Source organism: Dicentrarchus labrax, unplaced genomic scaffold, assembly GCF_905237075.1.
Source record: "Dicentrarchus labrax unplaced genomic scaffold, dlabrax2021, whole genome shotgun sequence".
In the NCBI taxonomy this organism is placed as follows: Eukaryota; Metazoa; Chordata; class Actinopteri; family Moronidae; genus Dicentrarchus; species Dicentrarchus labrax.
Window position 1 is genome coordinate 18,796,485 of NW_026136704.1, and position 19,979 is coordinate 18,816,463.

At 37.7% G+C, this 19,979-nt stretch overlaps 1 protein-coding gene across 1 annotated transcript; it reads left to right on the forward strand.

The window, feature by feature from the left end:
* The first annotated feature begins 12,115 nt into the window (after window positions 1–12,115).
* Window positions 12,116–19,977, forward strand: nipsnap2 (nipsnap homolog 2). The gene is made up of 10 exons (XM_051397483.1): window positions 12,116–12,257; window positions 12,988–13,127; window positions 13,219–13,264; window positions 13,666–13,760; window positions 14,697–14,767; window positions 14,886–15,026; window positions 16,289–16,320; window positions 17,918–18,012; window positions 18,649–18,732; window positions 18,903–19,977. The coding sequence occupies exons 1-10, from the start codon at window positions 12,166–12,168 to the stop codon at window positions 18,965–18,967; spliced, it is 861 nt and encodes a 286-aa protein (XP_051253443.1). The 5' UTR covers window positions 12,116–12,165; the 3' UTR covers window positions 18,968–19,977.
* The last annotated feature ends 2 nt before the right edge of the window (window positions 19,978–19,979 follow it).

The following is a 19,979-nucleotide window of genomic DNA, read 5'->3' on the forward strand; positions in this document are numbered from 1 at the left end:
AACACAGTGTATTTGTAATATCCCTGTTGTTGTGTGAATCAAATTTTAGCAGCCAGGATACACATCTACCTTGTTTTTCTTAAAAATTCAACTTAACATGCCACTCTATCCCTATACATCTCAATTTCATTCATGGAAATAGTGTTTCATGATAATAAAATTCAGATGTGCAGTCTGGCTCCGTACTTTTGAACAGCCTACTGCATGTGACCTAATACTGCAAACATTTGGCTGAGTGAAAGGTAACACGGTGTCTTATAAAATGTTGATAAATCTTGATGGTACTTAAAATAAGGAACTACGAACTGGGCATTAGGCATCTCAAAATGTTTCCTGTCTACAATAAAATATCTAAAAAAGCGGGACTTATTGTGGAAAAAAGAAAAAGAAACGAGCACACATAAACAATCTTCATTACATGTAGTTTCACTGACACACGCATACCAGATGTCTACAGTCTATTCCAGCTGTAAAGGGCATCTATTTACTATAGCAGATCCCTACGCTAACTATACTAACTAGTTCTACAATACCTGAAGTAAAGTGGACTGTTTTACACATTAAAGCGATGCTGCATATTCTGCAACATAGTTATATGCTGTATTGACTGGAGGGGGGGTTCAGTCACAGATGCAGGTTGGGTCTCTGCTTTTTATGCTAATCACACTATGAGCTACCTGTTATTGTCATTCATGGCCACATATGGTACAAAGCTGAGGTCCTCTCAAGAGATGCTGATGCAATGCTATTACACGTGGAATTCACAGAAGATCACTCAACTATTTTGCAGCTGGAATATTACTCGAACATTTACCTCATTTTCAGCTCTTTGTTTTTTCGTCTCTTTTGATAAAAGATAAATTAAATCCATAAAGTCCAATACTACTGTGACTTTTAAAAACACTAATCTTACAGTATGATTTTGCAGATCAGAAGACTCTATTAAGCACCTGTATCAGAGATATTTGTCTTTGAGAGATATTTTTTGCAGCACAGTTACATCAATTCAATTCAATTCAATTCAATTCAATTCAATTCAATTTTATTTGTATAGCGCCAATTCATAACAGAAGTTATCTCAGGACACTTTTCAAATAGAGCAGGTCTAGACCGAACTCTTTAACATTAATTACAGAGACCCAACAGTACCACCATGAGCAAGCACTTGGCGACAAGGGCAAGGAAAAACTGCCAGTTAAAAGGCAGAAACCTAGGACAGATCCTCCGGCACTAGGTGGGTGGTCGTCTGTCTCGACCAGTTGACCACATCAGTGGTTCCCAACCAGTGGGTCGGATGTTGCCAAAGCTTCACGGGGGCCCACTAAGCTTTCTTAATTTTAAAGGGTGTAAGAAAACGTAAAAAAAAAAAAAATACACAGTAGGCTTATATTTAAGCATTTCAAACACTGAATCTTTAAAAAAGAAGCCTATTAAGTATGCATGATTGTTAAAAAATGTAAATATCAGGAAAACTCATCTCTGATCGATATTCACAGGAAATAATCTACTCAAAAGTCATCCAAAATAGCTTGTTTCACATAAACTTCCTATTGTGTTCACTGTTTGGGTTCATTGTACAGTTTATCAGTTGTTTTCTCTTATTGTTACGCAATATGAATTATCCATAAAATATGTTACTTTGTCAGGGGTCATCAATTTACTTATTGATAGAAAAGGGGTCTACATGTTATCATGATGGTTTACTTTTACACTGCACCAAGCTTCAAAGTATTGCTTTTAAATAGCTACTTTCAGGAAATATGGACAAAATATTCATGATAATTATCATTATTAACTATCCATTTTGACCTTATATTGCGATTGCCTGACAGACAGCTCACTACTGTAGACATACCTGTTTATATCTGCCTCCTAACACTTGTTGGGTGGCTACAAAAGCCACCCAGAATTTAATATTTAGACCCTTTCTGATAATGCATCTGAGGAAAGATCAGAACTGCAGGTGATCCAGATTAGAAACATGACAGAAATGTTTTTTTCAGCTGTTTTATCGACTCACTGTGATTTGCAGTAAGCATTTTTGTATTACAGCTAATCATAAATTATAGGTTTACTCTTACACAGGCTGACAGTGGCACCTGGGAAAAATCCCTTGTAGATACCTCTGTGGAAAATAGGTAAGTCTAATTTCCGTATCTCTCACAGTCACAATTGTACTTGCTATTTGAACTGCTCAGTGACTACCTTCCTACGACTGTGATTTTCTGTTGTATATTGTCTTCTGAGGCCACACTATCTCACTTTGGAGTCCTGATGGATAGAAAAACTTGATTAGGTTATCACTGTAGAAGCTGGAAGCTCTGTGGGCTCCAGTGTAGGTAAATATCCATTCTGGTCGACAATCAAATGGAGGAGGAAGTATTAGAAGATTTTAGTCCCATTCCACCCCCCAAACTGTGGATTCTGCACCTTGATCCTGTATCACACGATCATCTAAGGATGCAAAAGTTGATTAGTACCTCCAGGACCACCGTCTGTGCCACTGACTGTCAGACATCAGTGCTTTTATATCTCAAGTTGTCTATAGTTTTATATTGCATGACTGTATTCCTATGTTCAGGATGCCAGGAAGTCTAGAGGCACATTCATGTGCTTCTAATTGGGATCCAATGACATATCAGTGCATATCAATGTTGTCATCCAGGTCTCGTCTCCCACTCATTCCCATCCCTCAGGATCACTGCTTGGCACACAGCTGGCATCAGGTCATTTGCATTTATAAGAAAAACAAATAATTAAAGTTTAATTACCAATTACAACATGATGAACTTCAAATGTTTTCCATCATTCATAATGCCACGCACCTGGGTTTTTATTGCAAAGATGAATAATTTCCCAGATTAATTAACTCAAATTTTTATGTGAATTGTTTTATTACATAATAGTAATGTTTGTACAGACTGTGTGCAAAAGGAACAATACAAATGCAATCATAATAAATTAAGTTGTGTATGTACTCTGCTGAGATCCCTGTTAATACTAATTTTATCTGCTGATATCATTTTATTAAAGCAAGCTTTGATGTCAAACTCCTCCTCATCTACAATTTAAAAATAGCTCTCTAAAGACTCATAAAGCCGTCTAGGATCACACCAAAACCTCCCTTTTTAATTTTTTCTTCTCTTTAGAGAACTCTTCCATGAGCCATAATTGCTTGTTTGTAACCCGTGCATCACCATTTTCTTCCTTCTTGGGTCGTGTGAAAGTGTAGAAGTCAAAAATGAAACGTTTCAGGGTATTTAGTAATCTAACGACCCCTGACCAAGTAACATATTTTAAAGATATTTCATATTATATTCATAACCCAAAGTTTAGGTAAAATATTTGGATACATTTTGAGCAGATGATCACCTTTCAGGGACCTTTTTATACAATTATCTGTCTGTATTATGCTTTTTTTTTTATCATTGTTAACAATCATAAATATTTAATAGGCTTCTTTTTTGACAAAGTCAATGTTTTCTTGTGTCTGACACTTTACTAAATATTTACGATTCTTCAAAGGAGTGAACCAAATTCTGAGATAAAGGCCTACTGTGTATATCTGTTAAGTTTTATAGCAGCCCTTACAATCAAGAAGGCCTCACGACCCCCATGAAGCTTTAGCAATGTAAGTGGTATTTGAGAAATGAGTAAAGAATCTTTTTTATTGTACAGTAGACGTGATATTTTTCATCCCAGCTGAATAAAGGAATCTTCAAGGAATCTGGGCATGTCTTCAACCCAGCGAAGACTGTGGACAAACCTTTATTTTTCAAAGTTTGGCTTTCAAAAATAAAATTACTCTCAACTCTGGAAATGATTAAAGTGTTGAATGAGTTTTTATATAGGCTGCACATAATATGACAGCTCCTATTAAATGTTATTTATCCATCCATATATCTGACATGATGTTGGCCAAGTGTAATCCCTGTGAAGAGAGCAAAATAAAATAAAACATTACTATAAATATCACTTTATCCATCACATTAAATGTTGGAAGTGGCAAAAGTGAAATTAAATAACTGAAATAGCATCAATATCACATGATGAGCCATCCATACACACAACCAACCTTTTCCAGATAGGTTTGTTCAAATAGATAGAACTTTACTCATCCACAGGGGGATATTAGGTCATTGCAGAAATAAAAGTAATTGGCTTCAGCCCCCCGTGACCCCGCAGAGGAAAAAACTGACATGGAAAATGAATGAATGATTCTACAGATACGATAGAAGATATAGCTGCAGGTCAATGCCACATTTCTCTGTAGGGGAAAAAAACATCCAAGATGCTCAACTGTATTTTATCATTTTAGAAATAATAAAAAGCTTTAGCAAACCTTTGTTTTGACTTAAAAAAAAACCCACAACGTTAAAATATTCCTACCCACAAACTAGTATCTTTGTTCCAACTTTGCAATGGGCCGGATGATATTGATGATTGATTTAATTTAAGCAAACTGTCTTTCTCTACCAAGATAATCATGCGAGAACATTTGGTCTGAAATACCAGCAACTGTTTGATCAGGACAAAGGAGAGAAAATATTTAAGCTTTCCATTCACCCATCAAATCTCAAAAGCACGATCTCTCACACATGCCGAGTGTTGAGTTGTGGGAAGATCCCTTTTTCTGCCTTTTTATTTAAAGAAAAAAATGAAATCAGATGGCGTGACCTTGGTGCCTGTGATGTATGAGAAAAACACCAAGTTAATCTGCAGACACCTTTCTCTGTGTGTGTTGAGATGTAATGTAAAGGCTCAATTGCTTCCAGACAAACATCTCATAGGTGAAAGAAGACCTGGCTACAAAACGCTGTTCCCGCCCTCTCAAATATCTTATTTTTGGCCTTGAGCACTGGCCACTTAATTTTTCATTCACACCCCTGACCTTACGTCTGAGTATCACTATAGAGAAGGAGTGCAACGCTGCTGAGATAGAAAGGATAGACAGAGTTCGACGTCATGAAATACCACAGTAAGTACACAGGATTCCTTTATTTCCCAACCCCATTCTGTCCATTCTCAAAGGCTGATGGAGGGATAATTTACGACAAAAATATCCCACAGGCCACAGACTATGCTCAGGCTTAGACCATGCAGACAGAGGAGATTGTCAAATACAAAGGTTAAACTTATGGTGAATATATTGGTAATAAATCTTATGGTTTATGTGTTTCCTTTACAAATCAACAGCAGCACTGTGAGAATTACAGGAGACTTTACACATTGTAAAAGGTAATTTGGCACAGAGTGGTAGTTTTCAGCAACTCAAGCCATTGATCTCATTTTGAGCTTACCTCTGTATGATTTCACACTCTGTGCTTTGGTGTTACAATAATTCACATTCGACCTGCCCTTGTGTGCTTAAACCACAAAAATTAAATTAGGTTTCTTTCCCACAGTCATTCAGATGTGTAAATAATATCATCAGTCTTTCAGTAATTTGTGTGGCTGTGAAAACATGTTTAATATAAGTATGGGAACTTGTAAAGCTGGCCAACTGGGCAGCTGTGATGTACTGTAGTTCATAAGAATATATGCAGACGTTTTTTTTTTTAAATCAAAACACAATCAGGGGTGAGACACAGAAGAGAAAGACAAGTCAAACATTAATCAGGTGACCTGAAATGACCAACATGTATTTATTTAGTCTCTGTATTTTTACTGTTGTTTATAGGTGCAGTAACATTTTGAGGTACTCTTACTTTAATTTAGTGTTTTGTATTTTATACCACTTTATACTTCAACTCCACTAAGATAATTTACTTTTCACTATACTGCATTTATCTGAAGTTACAATTTACGTTGCAGATTAAGACAAAACATTATAAAACTCTTATAAAATATGATCCATTGTTACAGATTACACTACCTTACAGTGAATAAAATCAATAAAACTATGCCCTTCACGAGCAGTTACAATACTATAATGCTACTTTTACATTAATTCATAATAACAATAATAATAATAATTTGATACTTCATTCTGTAACACTCACTGGGGGCCAACTTTCTGCTTTGAGTGCTTTTACGATTATTCTTTTACTTAAGTAAGTTTTTCCCTGCAAGACTTTCACTTCTAATGAGGTATTGTTATTTATTTTATTAAATGATATGAGGGCTTCATTCACCACTGATACTTTAGCACAAGCACTTAGAATATGGAAAAGTAGACTATATCAAAGAATTAGAGGGGGTGTCTTGCTAGATTTTAGCATTTATAAAAGGTGAGGGACCAATCTGTAAGGCCCTGAGATACTGATGGACGTAAAGACTCATGTTGTCTTCATCGGTCAGCGTTTCTATCTTGACTCAGCATACAGTGTTTCTTAAAAATCGCAGACACCAAAACATCCAGACTCTCCAGAGTTGTCCTTATGCCTGAGTCACAGTGGTCTGTCAACAAGCAATGTATCACTCCAGAGCATTATAGATTGGGCAGACTCTGGTATTTCTTGGCAACAGTAATTTTCTTATCTATATTACAGTATTTGAATAAAAACACAGACATATTCCTTATTAGACATTATAAATGCCTCGGTGCCACTGTGTGTGTGGTAGTTCTGCACTCACTCACTGCGGTACCCCAGACAAGATAAGGAGTGAAGACTATGAGCAATATGTCCAAAGTATTTTCTCACAAGTCCGACAGCATTTCTTGGAGAGCTTTTAACAGCAAGCATGTCCGTAATAAAGCCAAAGATAATAAGAAGAGGGAGAGGGAAACTGCAAAGACAGCCGGTTAGATAATTTGGCTTGGAAATATTCAGTTTGCTGAAGATCCACCCAGGACATACTGTATACGAGAGGCTGCAGCAGGGGGATTTAGCCATGTGGGTTCAAGAGAGTTAAACAAAGACCATTTTTTTTAATATTTCTAAACTCCCTGATAAATGGCATCCATGGTTTTCTGGTACATTAGTGGAGGATTCATATCAGCTGTTTTCACAGCTGTTCTTCTCAAAGCCTTGGTTTAGAGAAACTCGTGTCCAAAAGCAAAATCTGAGCGGCACCAAACCAGTATCAGCACAGTCTTGTATATAGAAATTAAGAAAAATAATCCTAAAAAATATTGAGACCTCACAAAGTGCTATGTAAAAACACACAGTCAAAAACACACAATTATAAGAAATAATACAGGATTTATAGCAGATAAGTTATAAGACATTTCCTGTCTGCCTCCCTAACTTCCAGGCAGGGTGTTTCTAAGGGATTGATGGTAAAATCACTCTTATCTTCATTCTTGTGCAAAGGTCAATGGGATCAAAAACACAGACGATTTAAGATTTGAAACAAGAACTTTCACTCTGGACCGAGTGTTCACGTACAAGCTTTCTCCAAACCTATTAAGCAAATCATATCATACACACTGAGGTTTGTTCCGGTGATATGTGATATGATTAAAAGCCTCGTAAAAAGCTAGCAAGTGGACCTTGAGTTGGAATTGTTTTTATCAAAGTACTATTTCCAAGGTCAACAATGTACTGTCATGTTTCACTATTAAGCCAACACAGACAAGAAGTCCAAAACTTCTTTTGAAATCATAACAGCTACTGAACAACAGCTCCATCTCCATGACAAGTGATCTCCATCCACTGATAAAAGTTCTGTAACAATCTAGTCAATAAGGTTTAATTTAGCTGTATAAAGTTATGAAAACAATATACAGATATTTGCCCGATATGTATATTATAACCTTCATGAAGGTAGGATTTAAGATAAGATTCCTTTATTTGTCCCACTATGGGGAAATTCCAAATTCCTGGGTTGTTATGATGTTTAGCTAAATGTTCCCTAATAGACTGCCAGCTGTGTGTATGAGGTGTGCATGCTCTTGGAGAAGCTATTAAGGACCTTAGCAGGTATTAATGGTAAGTGGAGAGAAAGATGAGCTCTAGAGGTGATCCCTGTGGCCTCTCAGGCAGGTTGTCCACTGATGGAGATGACAGATGGCAAATTATGACACACTAGCTTCTTCTGAATGAGGATCTGAGGCAGCTTTTAAATGATTATGTCAAAGTACCAGATTTACTCTGTCGAACACAACTAATTTCAGCCAGAACTGGAAAATCTTCTGCATCTGGCGTAAAAAAAAAAAAAACAGGTACAAGAGTTCACTCAACATTGTGATAAGACCCCCCCAAAAAATACCTTTTACTATACCAGTAATGAGGTTCACTATATGTACAGCTGGAGCAGTGAAACTGGAGTTCTTTGTAAAAAGCTGATCTCACTTCTTCCATTAATAAAATGTGCCCTTTGTGAAAGTATTCCACATCCAACAAAGTTCATTAAGAATACAGATCACGCTGTTCAGATTAATACTGACATTACGGGAACTGTACCGTACTGACTTCCAAGCACTACTGGATCTTACATTTATACTGATGCTCATGACTGCTGGAGAGGCGTCCTTTTAATTAACTACAATCATATAAAAAAGGAAATAACATATCAAAATGTTGGATGTTTATTAAAGTCATGTTCGAAAATTACAAATTATATACCATGTACTGATTTGAAAATTAAGTAAATGTTTCCTCCCAATAATCAACTGACTTGATAAATTTCAGTGGATTCAATCGTTCCCTGAATTCCCAGACAGATCCACATTTTGCCTTTTGTTATTCAAAAATGTTTCACGGAGAAAGCACTCCCTTATGATTCATGTCTTTGAACTTAAAACAAATCCCTCCATACTTTCTGAATTCCACTGGTGGTAAGTAGTCTTTCTCCTAAAGCCAAGTGGGCTTTAGCAATATGGTCAACGTTAGCATCATAATTACTCTGTCAAATAATAAATCAATCTCAAGTGGTTCTGAATTCCTCCATGGTTGCAACCTCATCGCCCTCTCCATCATCCATGAGCAACTTGATCCTACAGCTCTGACATGCTCTTCCTGAAGACCTTACAACAAAAGAATAATTTCATCCATTACTTACAGCATATCAGTATTTAAGAATATAAGGATCCAGTTTCCCCACATAATCAGCATCTCACCTTGTCTTTAAGAGCTATACATACAGATATTACAGAAGTCACATCAATGACACCTGCTAAACCCAATGTGGTGGTAGCCTTTGGTCCTCAAGTGAAGTAAAGTTTGGTGCCTTGTGTGAGTTTTTATAACATGAAATGTCTGAAAGGTATTGCAAATACATTTCAATCTACAATCTGTTATAAACTAGACCAACGCCTACTTTCACCAACCAGCACAATGCATGGCCCTGAACTGCATGTCACAGACTGGCTAAAGCTGTTGTTTGGAGATACCATTTGATGCTGCTGCTTACTACTTAAAAACCATTTCATTGAGGCGCCCAGGTAGCTCACCTGGAGCTGGCGCCACCACGTACCAAGCCTGAGTCGTTGCTGCAGCAGCCGTTGGTTTGAATCCGTCCTGTGGTCCTTTGCTTTCTCTCTCTCTCTCCCTCTTTCATGTCCATCTTCAGCTGTGCTATGCAATAAAGGCAAAAAGCCCCAAATATATATATTTATATATAAAATAGCATTATTATCTGTTGTAAAGATGTAGAGTTATAGTCAGGTTTATGCAATGCAGTGTCCTGTGTTGAGTTTGATGATGTCCATATTGTTTATCTAACTGGAAAAGGGTCTTAGTAGTGCACCGAAGTATCTGTTAGGCTATGGATTGAACTGTAGCGCCCCCACCTGTTTAACCAGTGTAGTATGTTTGATCACCATGCACAACGAGTTGCAAAAGTTATAATTTATTACAGAACATTATATTTTTGTTCTCACTTTTATCTTTACTGATATTATTATATTATACGTTTGTAAATCGGTGACTCTTGTTTTTTATATTTGATGTCATTCACATTTATAGGTTATGTTACTTTTGTATCTTGTTATTGGCTCTAACACTCAATGTCTTAATGATGTTGTGTTTCATACTGCTGAGACAGTTATATTAAAGTATATGTTTTGTATTAAGGCCTACTGAAGGGAGAAAGTCCCACTCATCTTCATCTTCATCTTCAGGGCCTCCATATCTGACCCTGACTGTTTTCTAGTGATGCCACTTTAAGATAATTCTACTGTTGGATATCATGCAGAGGTTATACTGAGAGACAACAATGTGTGGAATCCACTACAAGAAACAATGGGCCTTTATCACCAAATGACATGTCATAGCAGGTGTAATTAATAACTTTAATAAAGGCTGCATTCAGTCAGGTGTTATAGCTTCAGGGCTCTGTTATTTATGCATGTTGGCTCTTTGGGAAGGTTTTTATGAATAACCTAAATAAAACAGAGCCATTGTTATATATATTAATTACACCTTTGTTTTCCCTGTCACCACCATGGCACGTAAAAATGTCTGCTGTGAAAAAAGTCAATAGCAGCAGCTGTAGAACAGAGAAGACTCTTAGATCTCCTATGATGGCAGAAAACAATGCAGCAACAGTAAAAAGTTTATTATTATTAAGAGTTTATTGACAAAAACCTGAGTCTAATGAAGAGCTATTCATTAAACTGTCAATATACAGAGACTCAATGTAGAGTACATTGTGGATTTTCGTCTAATGAGCTCTAAACAAACCCACACTTCAATCCATTTAGTCTTCTTTATGGACATGGACACTTCATCATACTGAAAACTGAAATATATATGTGACATATTTGTCTGAATTTGGGCTTTAAGTTTTGTTGTGACTGTCTAGGATGGTCAGTTACAATGTCCCTGTAGATGATGATAAATGATGTTCACATATGCAAAACATAACCAGGATGCTCCAAAACAACCCCCCAATTATAATCAGGATACCATTACATGTGTAAATGCACTCACTTACTGTCACACTGTTACGGCTCACTGGGACACTTGAACAGAACGGAGCCATTGTTAATATTATTAGTAACACCTGTGCTTTTCCTGCAATAACAAGTCAAAGACTAAGTTCACGCTGCAAGTCTCAGTGCTCAGTTCTGATTTATAGGCCTTTTTCACAGCTGTCATTTTGACATCAGATTGTAGAGTAAACACAGGTGTTACTAATAACATTAACAATGGCTTTGTTACATTCAGGTCAAACAGAGTCAGGGTGCTGCTATTTTGCATGTTTACTCTACTATTTTATACTATTATTTCATGCCAAAATGGCTACAGTGAAAAGGGTCTATTGCTCAGATATGTTGACATTTATTTTTTCTAAATTTGGCTCATATCAGATTCCAGTGTGAGCAGGTCACGGACCTGAAGTGACCCGCATGACGAATGTCGACCAAGAGAGTGAGACTGTTCACACTGAGGTCCGATTGCAACCAATCAGAACTGTGTCTAATGTGAACCACATATGAAAGTGCCCAAAATCAGAACTGAAAAAAAATCAGATTACATTAAAAAAAACAGATCTGAGTCACATATGAGCAAAGAAAATCTGATTTGGGCCACTTATGGCTGCATAAACACACGTCTGCTTTGAAAAAGTCCTGTTAGAAGTACATATCTCTCTGGCCAACCTTTCTTCCCTTGTTTGTCTCTAAGATAAGATGTTCTTTTATTGATCCCTGTGGAAAAAATTCTAATTTGACACAGCAGCATAAGAAGAAATGTAGTGCAAAAATTACAATAAAGAATATTTATAAAACTAAGAAATATTATGAAGATATAATAGAAAATATAAAGACTATAATTAGACTATGAAACTAAACTGTATGTGTGCAAATTGTTACAAGTTATAGTTTGTGCAAGAGTTGTGCGAAGCAGGTTAAGTTAAAACAGTCTTAATCAGCGGAGGTTTTAAATTTCTCTTATCATATCCAAAATATATGTATATAAATAAATGTAAACATTGGTTTATTTTATTTATTTCCAACGCTACTCTATGAATTTAATCATCATATATTCTCTATGTGGCATTACACACAACCTTGTACTGTATATAAACACTATTTCCTTCCTTGTTATACCCCCCCCTCCCCTTCACTGTGTGTGTGTGTGTGTGTGTGTGTGTGTGTGTGTGTGTGTGTGTGTGTGTGTGTGTGTGTGTGTGTGTGTGTGTGTGTGTGTGTGTGTGTGTTTTCTTGATCTGTGGTCTATATATGTGACCGTGTTCTGGCCTGTAGATGTGAGCGCTGCCCCCTGGTGGTCAGACGTGGTAACAGCGTTTGCTCTGTTTGCATTAGCACCGTGGAAGATGGCGACTGGAGTCCTTCACAGAGTCAGCGGTGGCCTGGGTCGGGCTAAAAGCAGGGCCCAGTCCGCTGGACAGCTCTTCGTCTGGAGCAGGTGGGGTAGTCATCAGCCTGCTTGTTCAGTACTCGTGTTTGTAGTTGTGTAGTTTGCTGTTGTGTGGTGTATTTCAGTGGATTTCCGTAGTGGCGACGATGAGCTTTGGGTAAGCTAGCCCCGTTAAGTGCTAGCCTCCTCAGTGGCCTTCAGCTTGAACTTACATGAAAGCTTACACCTTAAAAATAGTTTACTGCGGGATATTTAACATTAAAGCTGCGTGTGTTTGCTGGTGAAGGTGAAAGAATACAAGTTTCTGTCATCTTTTGTTGTTGAGCATCTCAAATGTTCAAGGTCAATTTGGTGCTTTATTGTAAAATGTGATTTATTTGCTTTTGTCTTACAAACAGCAGGTATTTCTGATGGTTGAGTTAACTGCTGTGCCCTGCAGTATTGTAATGTAACACATACATTATTATCACAGTGTGCTTACTACATGCAGCTGTGGTACTGACACAGACTGTATTATGACTGTGGCACAAGTCTTTTAAAAATTAAACTTCACAACAACAGCTGTAGATCTGAAATTAAATGTGCATTTATCTTTATGTGGATTAGGTTTTCTATCAATGAAGTGTATCGGCTCATACAGAGATAACACGTCCATGTGAGTGTATCTAAGTAGGTATCAAGAAAGGAGATTAGGAAGTCAGTCTTGCCATAGATTCGTATTTGTCATAAAACACTGATAATCTCTCATCCGTCCACCGTGAATCGTCTGTGTTTGCAGGGCGTTTGCAACATCGAGCAGCAGAAACAGAGAGGACAGCTGGTTTAAGTCGCTGTTTGTGAGGAAAGTTGATCCCAGGAAAGATGCACACTCCAACCTACTGACCAAAAATGAGGAGAGTAACCTGTACAAAATTCAGTGTAAGTTGACTATAATCTTTATATATAAACCATTTATCCTAAAGTAACACTGAGGTTGGTTTTTTAAGTGTGACTCTCTTTTTTTCCCCAGTCCATAATGTCAAGCCTGAGTGCCTGGATGCGTACAACAAACTCTGGTGAGTGTTATTTCCCTGTTATGCATGCTGTATAGTAGTAGCAGTAGTAGTAGAGTAGTATGAGGTCAGGACGTCCTAGTACACTGTTGTGCCGCGTTGAGTAAAAATAATTCTGTGTAGTCTATTCCTGTGAGGTGATTGACGACCCGGTATGACTACAGTCCTTCACAGACCAACTTTGCTCATGCCTAAGATGACTGGAGGGCATCTACTTATAGTTGGGGGCGAATTTGAGACTTGCAGCATTACAGAGAAAGAAGACATGTGACCAGGAAACATGTGATTGTTATTTAGATTTCTTTGTTTTAAATGGGAATTTAGCTTAAATGTATCAAATGCCCTTGTGGTTACACCGCATTTCAGTTTATTTGGTTCAATTTGGTGTTTGTTCTTCATCACAGTGAGGATGTTTTGCCCTCCATCCATGCTGATAAGTACTACCCATGTGAGCTGGTGGGCACCTGGAATACCTGGTATGGAGAACAAGACCAGGCTGGTAGGATTACTAATATCAACACACAGACATCTGCAGTGTAACCCGTCCTATATGGTCTGCACTGTGTGTAAATCAGCAGGCCTGTTATACTGCATATCACTCCACACATCACCCATATGTTAGTATGTATGTTTTATATGTATGTGTACGATTGTGTGTGTATATATTTATATGTATGTGAAGCTGCTTGTGTTTTAAAAAGTTCTGTATAAATAAAGCTTTACTTACTTCCTTACACTCAATGTTCAAACACCCATTGACAGTGTATATATATGAGTATACCATACTAGTGTATAAACCCTTACGTCACAAATAAAACCCAGTATTATTTGTAAAATAATCAGTGATAAACATACAGTTTGTTCTATGGCAGACTAAACCTGTGTGTATGTATCCTGCAAAGGTTTTTAAAACCTAGAGAATCTGTTGTTCTACCTTTATTTTATGAGCAGTCCTGTTTTCCAGGGTCAATATTTCTTATTCCACAACCACATAACTGCAAACTGTTGCATTAATTGTTGTCTAGTAGTACAAAGCAATAGTAAATTATTGCAATAGTACTTGAACAAACAGTCTTATCCATTAAGTCAGATATCCATCCAAAATCATTCAGTGTCATTAACTAATTGCCTAATATGACCTGTACAGACTAATGAACAGTTCTTGTGTGTTCTTTGTTGTCTTATCAGCTATTGATCTTCAATTATCAGGATGTAGTTTATTTACTATCTATTAGGAAAATACAGCTCTTCCGTAGATGTATACATTTGGGAAATTCCTGCTCTGTATTGATCCAACCCTCTCACAAAGGGAGACAAATAATGTCAAAGGTCAAAAGTTCATTAATTATTTAATTTCCTGCTTTAAATCTACTGGCTTTTCTGTAGTTTGTGTGGTTTTTCCATCTCTGATTTTTTCCCCCCCCTTTTTACCCAGTTCATCTGTGGCGTTACAGAGGTGGATACCCGGCTCTAACAGAGGTGATGAACAAGCTCAAGCAGAACCAGGTAAAGACTCCTTCAGACGCATCTTGCTTGTGTCACCCCCTGTTTAATGCTTTAGTAATAACAGAGTACAGCCATCAGTCGAAGTAAAACTCATTGATCGGTGTCCGTCCATTTGCAGGACTTCACAGCGTACAGGAAGGAGCGGGGTAAGATGCTGATGTCTCGCAGAAATCAGCTCCTGCTGGAGTTCAGCTTCTGGAACGAGCCCGTACCCCGAGAGGGCCCCAACATTTATGAGCTTAGGTCCTACCAGCTCCGGGTGAGTAACGGACCAGAGAGTTTACCTCATCATTAGTGCTGCTGTACATGTTTGAAAGTGTGAGGCCAGCCCAACCTAATGTCTGACATGGACCATTCCTCTGCGTTGCCAAACATAATCAGCACTATTACTAACAATCCAAACATTTATTAGACTTAAAAAGAAAGAGCAATTAACTCAATATAAGCTGTTACACCCATTCCATTTTTCAAGTCAATTACATTGTATTTATATAGCCCCTGAATCACACAAAAAAAAATCCCCTAAAAGGTCTGCAACACCCCAGAAAAACTCTTTAACAAGCTGAAAAAAGGAAGAAACAATATTTTTTGTAAAATACTTTAAGATTGCTTTTTTAGAAAAAACCCTTTGTGTTTAGTGTGGAGAACCGGGCCTCAGCACAACTGAGCGTAATCATAACAGTGTAACCTGCAGAGCCTGTTACCTGATACACTGTGATTTGTTTAATGTTAATGTTGAACTTTTGTCATTATGATATAAATGACGGAGGTGATAAAGAGTGTGTTGGGTAATGCAGGGAAAACTGACTCACTTTTTTTGTATCTTCACCACTGGAAACAAGCATCCACTAACGTTGGACACAGTGTTACTCTTCCACTTTACCTAACTCACGTTTTTTCCATTTAAACTGATGAAGCTCCAGTCACATGCTTTGCTTCTGTGACCTCTAAATTACCTTCCACCCTCTCAAAACTACTGCAAGACATAAAGCGACAAGTCAGCATTTCTGCTGTTTCTTCCACTGTGTTGATACAGTTTGTAACTATTTACGGACTCAAATCAAATTGGCAGTCCGGTGGCACATGATTTCAGATGGATCAATGGTTAAACTGAAGGCAGTCTTGGTCCTACGTAATACTCGATTCTTGCTCAATCACGGCAGATTAAGTCGTTGTTTCTAATCTGACAGGAAAAAAACGGAGTCTAGATCAGCGCTCCCTGTGACACGTGATGAATGCAAGCTATTATCCCTCATCACAGACTGAGATTACATCGTAGGAACAGCGGGGCGTTTGTTGTCTTAAGCACCAGAGAATGATTGAAGAAGCTTTCGGGTGTAGTTGTTATTGCAGCTTATCTTCAGAATGACAAAATACCTGTGTTACGTCCTCACCATTTATTAGTGTTAATGTGTTTCCTCTGGAAAGAAGAAGACAGTGTGATTTCAGTCTCCACTTATGAAAGCTCTGAATTATATATATTTTATTGTAATAATGAATATTGTGTTTTCTTTCTTCCAGCCAGGAACCATGATCGAGTGGGGTAATTACTGGTAAGGCAGCCTGAATTCATTTGATTCACTGAGCTTTAGTTACAGATCAGTTGCACTACATGAAACCTTCCTCATCACGGTGTCATTATTAAAGAGCTATTCCACAGAGAGGCACTATTTCGAAGCAGCACTGTCATGCTCTCAGGCCAAGATTCAAATTCAAAGTAGAGTATGATGTACCCTTACGAGGGTGTGTATGTACACAATAGTTGAGTATGATGAGGAGCCAACAGGTCAACATATATCAGTTTGTGCAATGCAGTTGATTACAATTGATTTAAATGAAGACGTGAGCTTTCTGCACACACCTTTTAGTTTTCTGTACTTTGATTGCCTCGTAGTGGATTTCTGTGTTGGATCTTTGTACTTGTCTGACCTGTTTTTTCCATGGGGTTACATATCACAGCCTGTTTTGCAACTTTGTCAGTGATGTTTGGTGTAAAAGATAACTCCAACATTACTGAAATGCCGCTACAGTCAGGTCTTCTGTATTTCCAGTTAACGCGTTTGTGATAATGATTTTATATGTAAATATAACTATATACACTTGAATATGCAGGCTTTTCTGCTTTCGAGGCTTCACATTTCCTTTAGTCCTGATGAAACAGAGATGATTTAAATACTCGGGAAAACAAACAGTCTGACGATATTAAAGGCTGATATTGGCCTATCGAAGATGTATCGGTGTATATGTTATCTGATATGCCCTAATAATCCCAGTATATAATGTAAAAAGGCTTGTAGTTTTCATTGTACTGATGTTTAGCTATTTATTTTTATTAATTCTTTATTTTCTTTTTTTATTTGGTTGTTTCATTATTTAACATGTTAAAGAATATTTAACATAAATATTAAAGGTATTTAAGAAAGCAGTCTGAGTTCCTTTGCATTGTCATATCAGTGCAAAATTGGTCTATTTTTGTTCCTGCTCAAAAATCGGTATAGGCCTCCAAAAAAACCCCAGATCAGTTGGACTTTGCTGGAAAGATCACACTAGGAGTCATTTTTCCCTTTTACGTGTGCGTTTATTCATACTTTAGCCTGTCTTTATTTGAACAAACCTCTATAGTCATCCCGGATTATGCCAGCAAAGCAATTTAAGGCAATTTCAGTATAATTTGTGCAGTTGAGGTTTAAGGCTTAAACTTCCTCTTCAAGTTACAACAACATGATGAACTGACGCTTTATAGTTTTGTATCCAGACAGTGATTATGATTTAAATAAGTGCTTGTTTGCTTTGGGGAGGAAAACATGATGGATATAAAACATTCATCTCACATGGACTTGGCCGGTGTTGAGATTTATAAACATGTATACAAGTAAGAAAATGGCATCATATCTTATGGTTGGATGGGATGTTGCAATGGATAATCACAGCTATGGAAGACTAGCGTTGTCTAGCTTTAAAAAAAAAAAAAAAAAAGACTAAATTCAATTGAGTAAATTAAAAACAGTCCAGGATAAATCCAAAGATGATGTTGAAGTCCTTGTTTGAAGACTGGTCAAGTATGTTACGTGGACAGGCCTGCTGTTGTGCCAGATGTAGCCTTGGTGTTTTTTTGGCCTGTGTTGTGACTGAAGTTGTTCTTGTGTGCAGGGCCAGGGCCATTGGATACCGCCAGCACAACAGAGAAGCTGTGGGAGGGTTTTTCTCACAGATCGGCGACCTCTACATGGTTCATCACCTCTGGGGTATGATCACACGCCAGCTTTATGCAAAATGACATACCAACAGTGTCACCATGTAGATAATGGCGCTAGTGCTTGAGAAAAATCAAGGAGCAAGCAAAGAGTCCTTCATTTATAGTTAGATTGTAGATTTAAAGCTGCACTAATTAATATTTTTACAATCGACGAGGAATCCACGTATAGTCGTTCCCCAACTTTCTCAGCTCTACAGAGCGTTTTTAGCTTTTTTCAGCTTACTGTTCTTTCAGCTATTACCTGAAAGAAGAAAGATAATGCTTCACCAGCTGTACACTAAGAAGCTAAAGAGAGACATTTCTCCCTCTGGAGACAAAACAGCTGAAGGGAGAGTGAATATTGGACTTAATTGGTCTGGTGGACACTAACATGACTCTAAATGATTGCTCTTGTTGCTCCATCTCTGACTTAATTGTAAATATGCAAGTGTTTTTTTTACTTCATATTTTAAGGTGATGTCAACTTGTGTTTACTGCTGCACCCACGTGTCCAGAAACATAAAGTGAAGTTTAAATCATAATTTGAACGATTAATCTGTTGTTACTTGCAGCTCTAAATCACGCAAAACTTGAAGTGCAGGAACTCAATTTACTATAAGCAGTGTGTTTGATCTGTTGATTGCAGCTTACAAAGACCTTCAGTCCAGAGAAGACACGAGGAATGGCGCCTGGCAGCAGGAGGGCTGGGACGAGGTGGTGTATTACACAGGTGAGGAGGGAGGGGGAAATCAATTTCTGAATACAAGGTGGTGATAAAAACTCTCTTGAGTAACATATTGAGCTTTTTAGTCACTATTAGAGCTTGCTGAACCTAATCCGTATCAAAAGGACTTTAAACTATGAGGACACACTGAACCAGCTCTTTCCCCTTTTCTCCAGTTCCTCTCATTCAGCATATGGATTCCAGGATCATGATCCCGACAAAGGCTTCCCCGCTGCAGTAAAATGAGACACGAGCTGGAGGCTGATATCAAGTGGCACCCCTTTTGAATGTTACATCCACCCAGAGCATCACTCTCGTGGTTTCAACCTCCTGTCAGTGCTGCCAGTCAACATCCCCTCTCTGTTCTTGTCTATGCTTTGTTACTTCAGGATATCACTAGGACAGAGGAGGCAGCAATGTCTACCATGTGTCTAAAATTAAAGTAGTCCAAGCCACTTACATCCACTGATGACACACTTCTTTCTTTTTTATTTCTGGTTCTGGAGGAGGATGAGTAAATTTGGCCAATTTAAACCTCCTGATAGTCCTTATGTCCGACGTTTCGTGCCACATTAAAACTGGTCCATGAAGAGAGCTCATCTCTTGAGCTTTGAACCAACCAAAGTTACTTGAAAAGACGAGCAGCTGGTGGGGGGAAAAAAAACAGTACTGCTGAAGCTCGCTGCACAATGCAGTAGCTATTTATTTATTTTATGTAAATTTGGAATACATTGGAAGTGTGCTGAGAAGTGGCACTTTGATGTAAGCCATGCTATTGCTGAGTGAAGTGAGAAAAAACCTCTGTACATTCATGAAAACGATAAAAGTATGACACGGTGTAAAACCTAATTTTCTATTATAAATCAAGGAATTTAGTTTTCAGTTTATTTTTTCTGGATGTTCCTAGGTTCCCTGTCATAGTAATGTTGATGTTTCATGGTGCTGTGTTTGTAACTATGGCTTCTACTTTTTTCTTGTGAAGATGGCATGCCTGGTTTAAAGAAAAAAAAAAAAAAAAGTTTTTATCCAACATGTTTTAAAGGGGCATAAATATCATGTATGATGAACTCTGAACAGTTTATCCGTGGCTGAGTGAATCTGGCAGTGGGTAGTCACGCTGCTGCATATTGTAATATCAGATTTTATTGTTAAAGGAAGCATGTTTATCTTGTCTTTTTGTTCCTCGGTTCATAAGGGACAGTGTAGAGGGAAGGACAAGAACGCCAACACAGATTAAAGCAGTTCAAACAACC

Bases quoted from the DNA above. Each gene is read 5' to 3' on its own strand.
- nipsnap2 (XM_051397483.1), top strand. From the start codon at position 12,166: ATGGCGACTGGAGTCCTTCACAGAGTCAGCGGTGGCCTGGGTCGGGCT. The intron at 13,761-14,696 runs GTAGGATTACTA...CTTTTTACCCAG, and splicing joins TGGAGAACAAGACCAGGCTG to TTCATCTGTGGCGTTACAGA. The intron at 18,013-18,648 runs GTATGATCACAC...TGTTGATTGCAG, and splicing joins CATGGTTCATCACCTCTGGG to CTTACAAAGACCTTCAGTCC.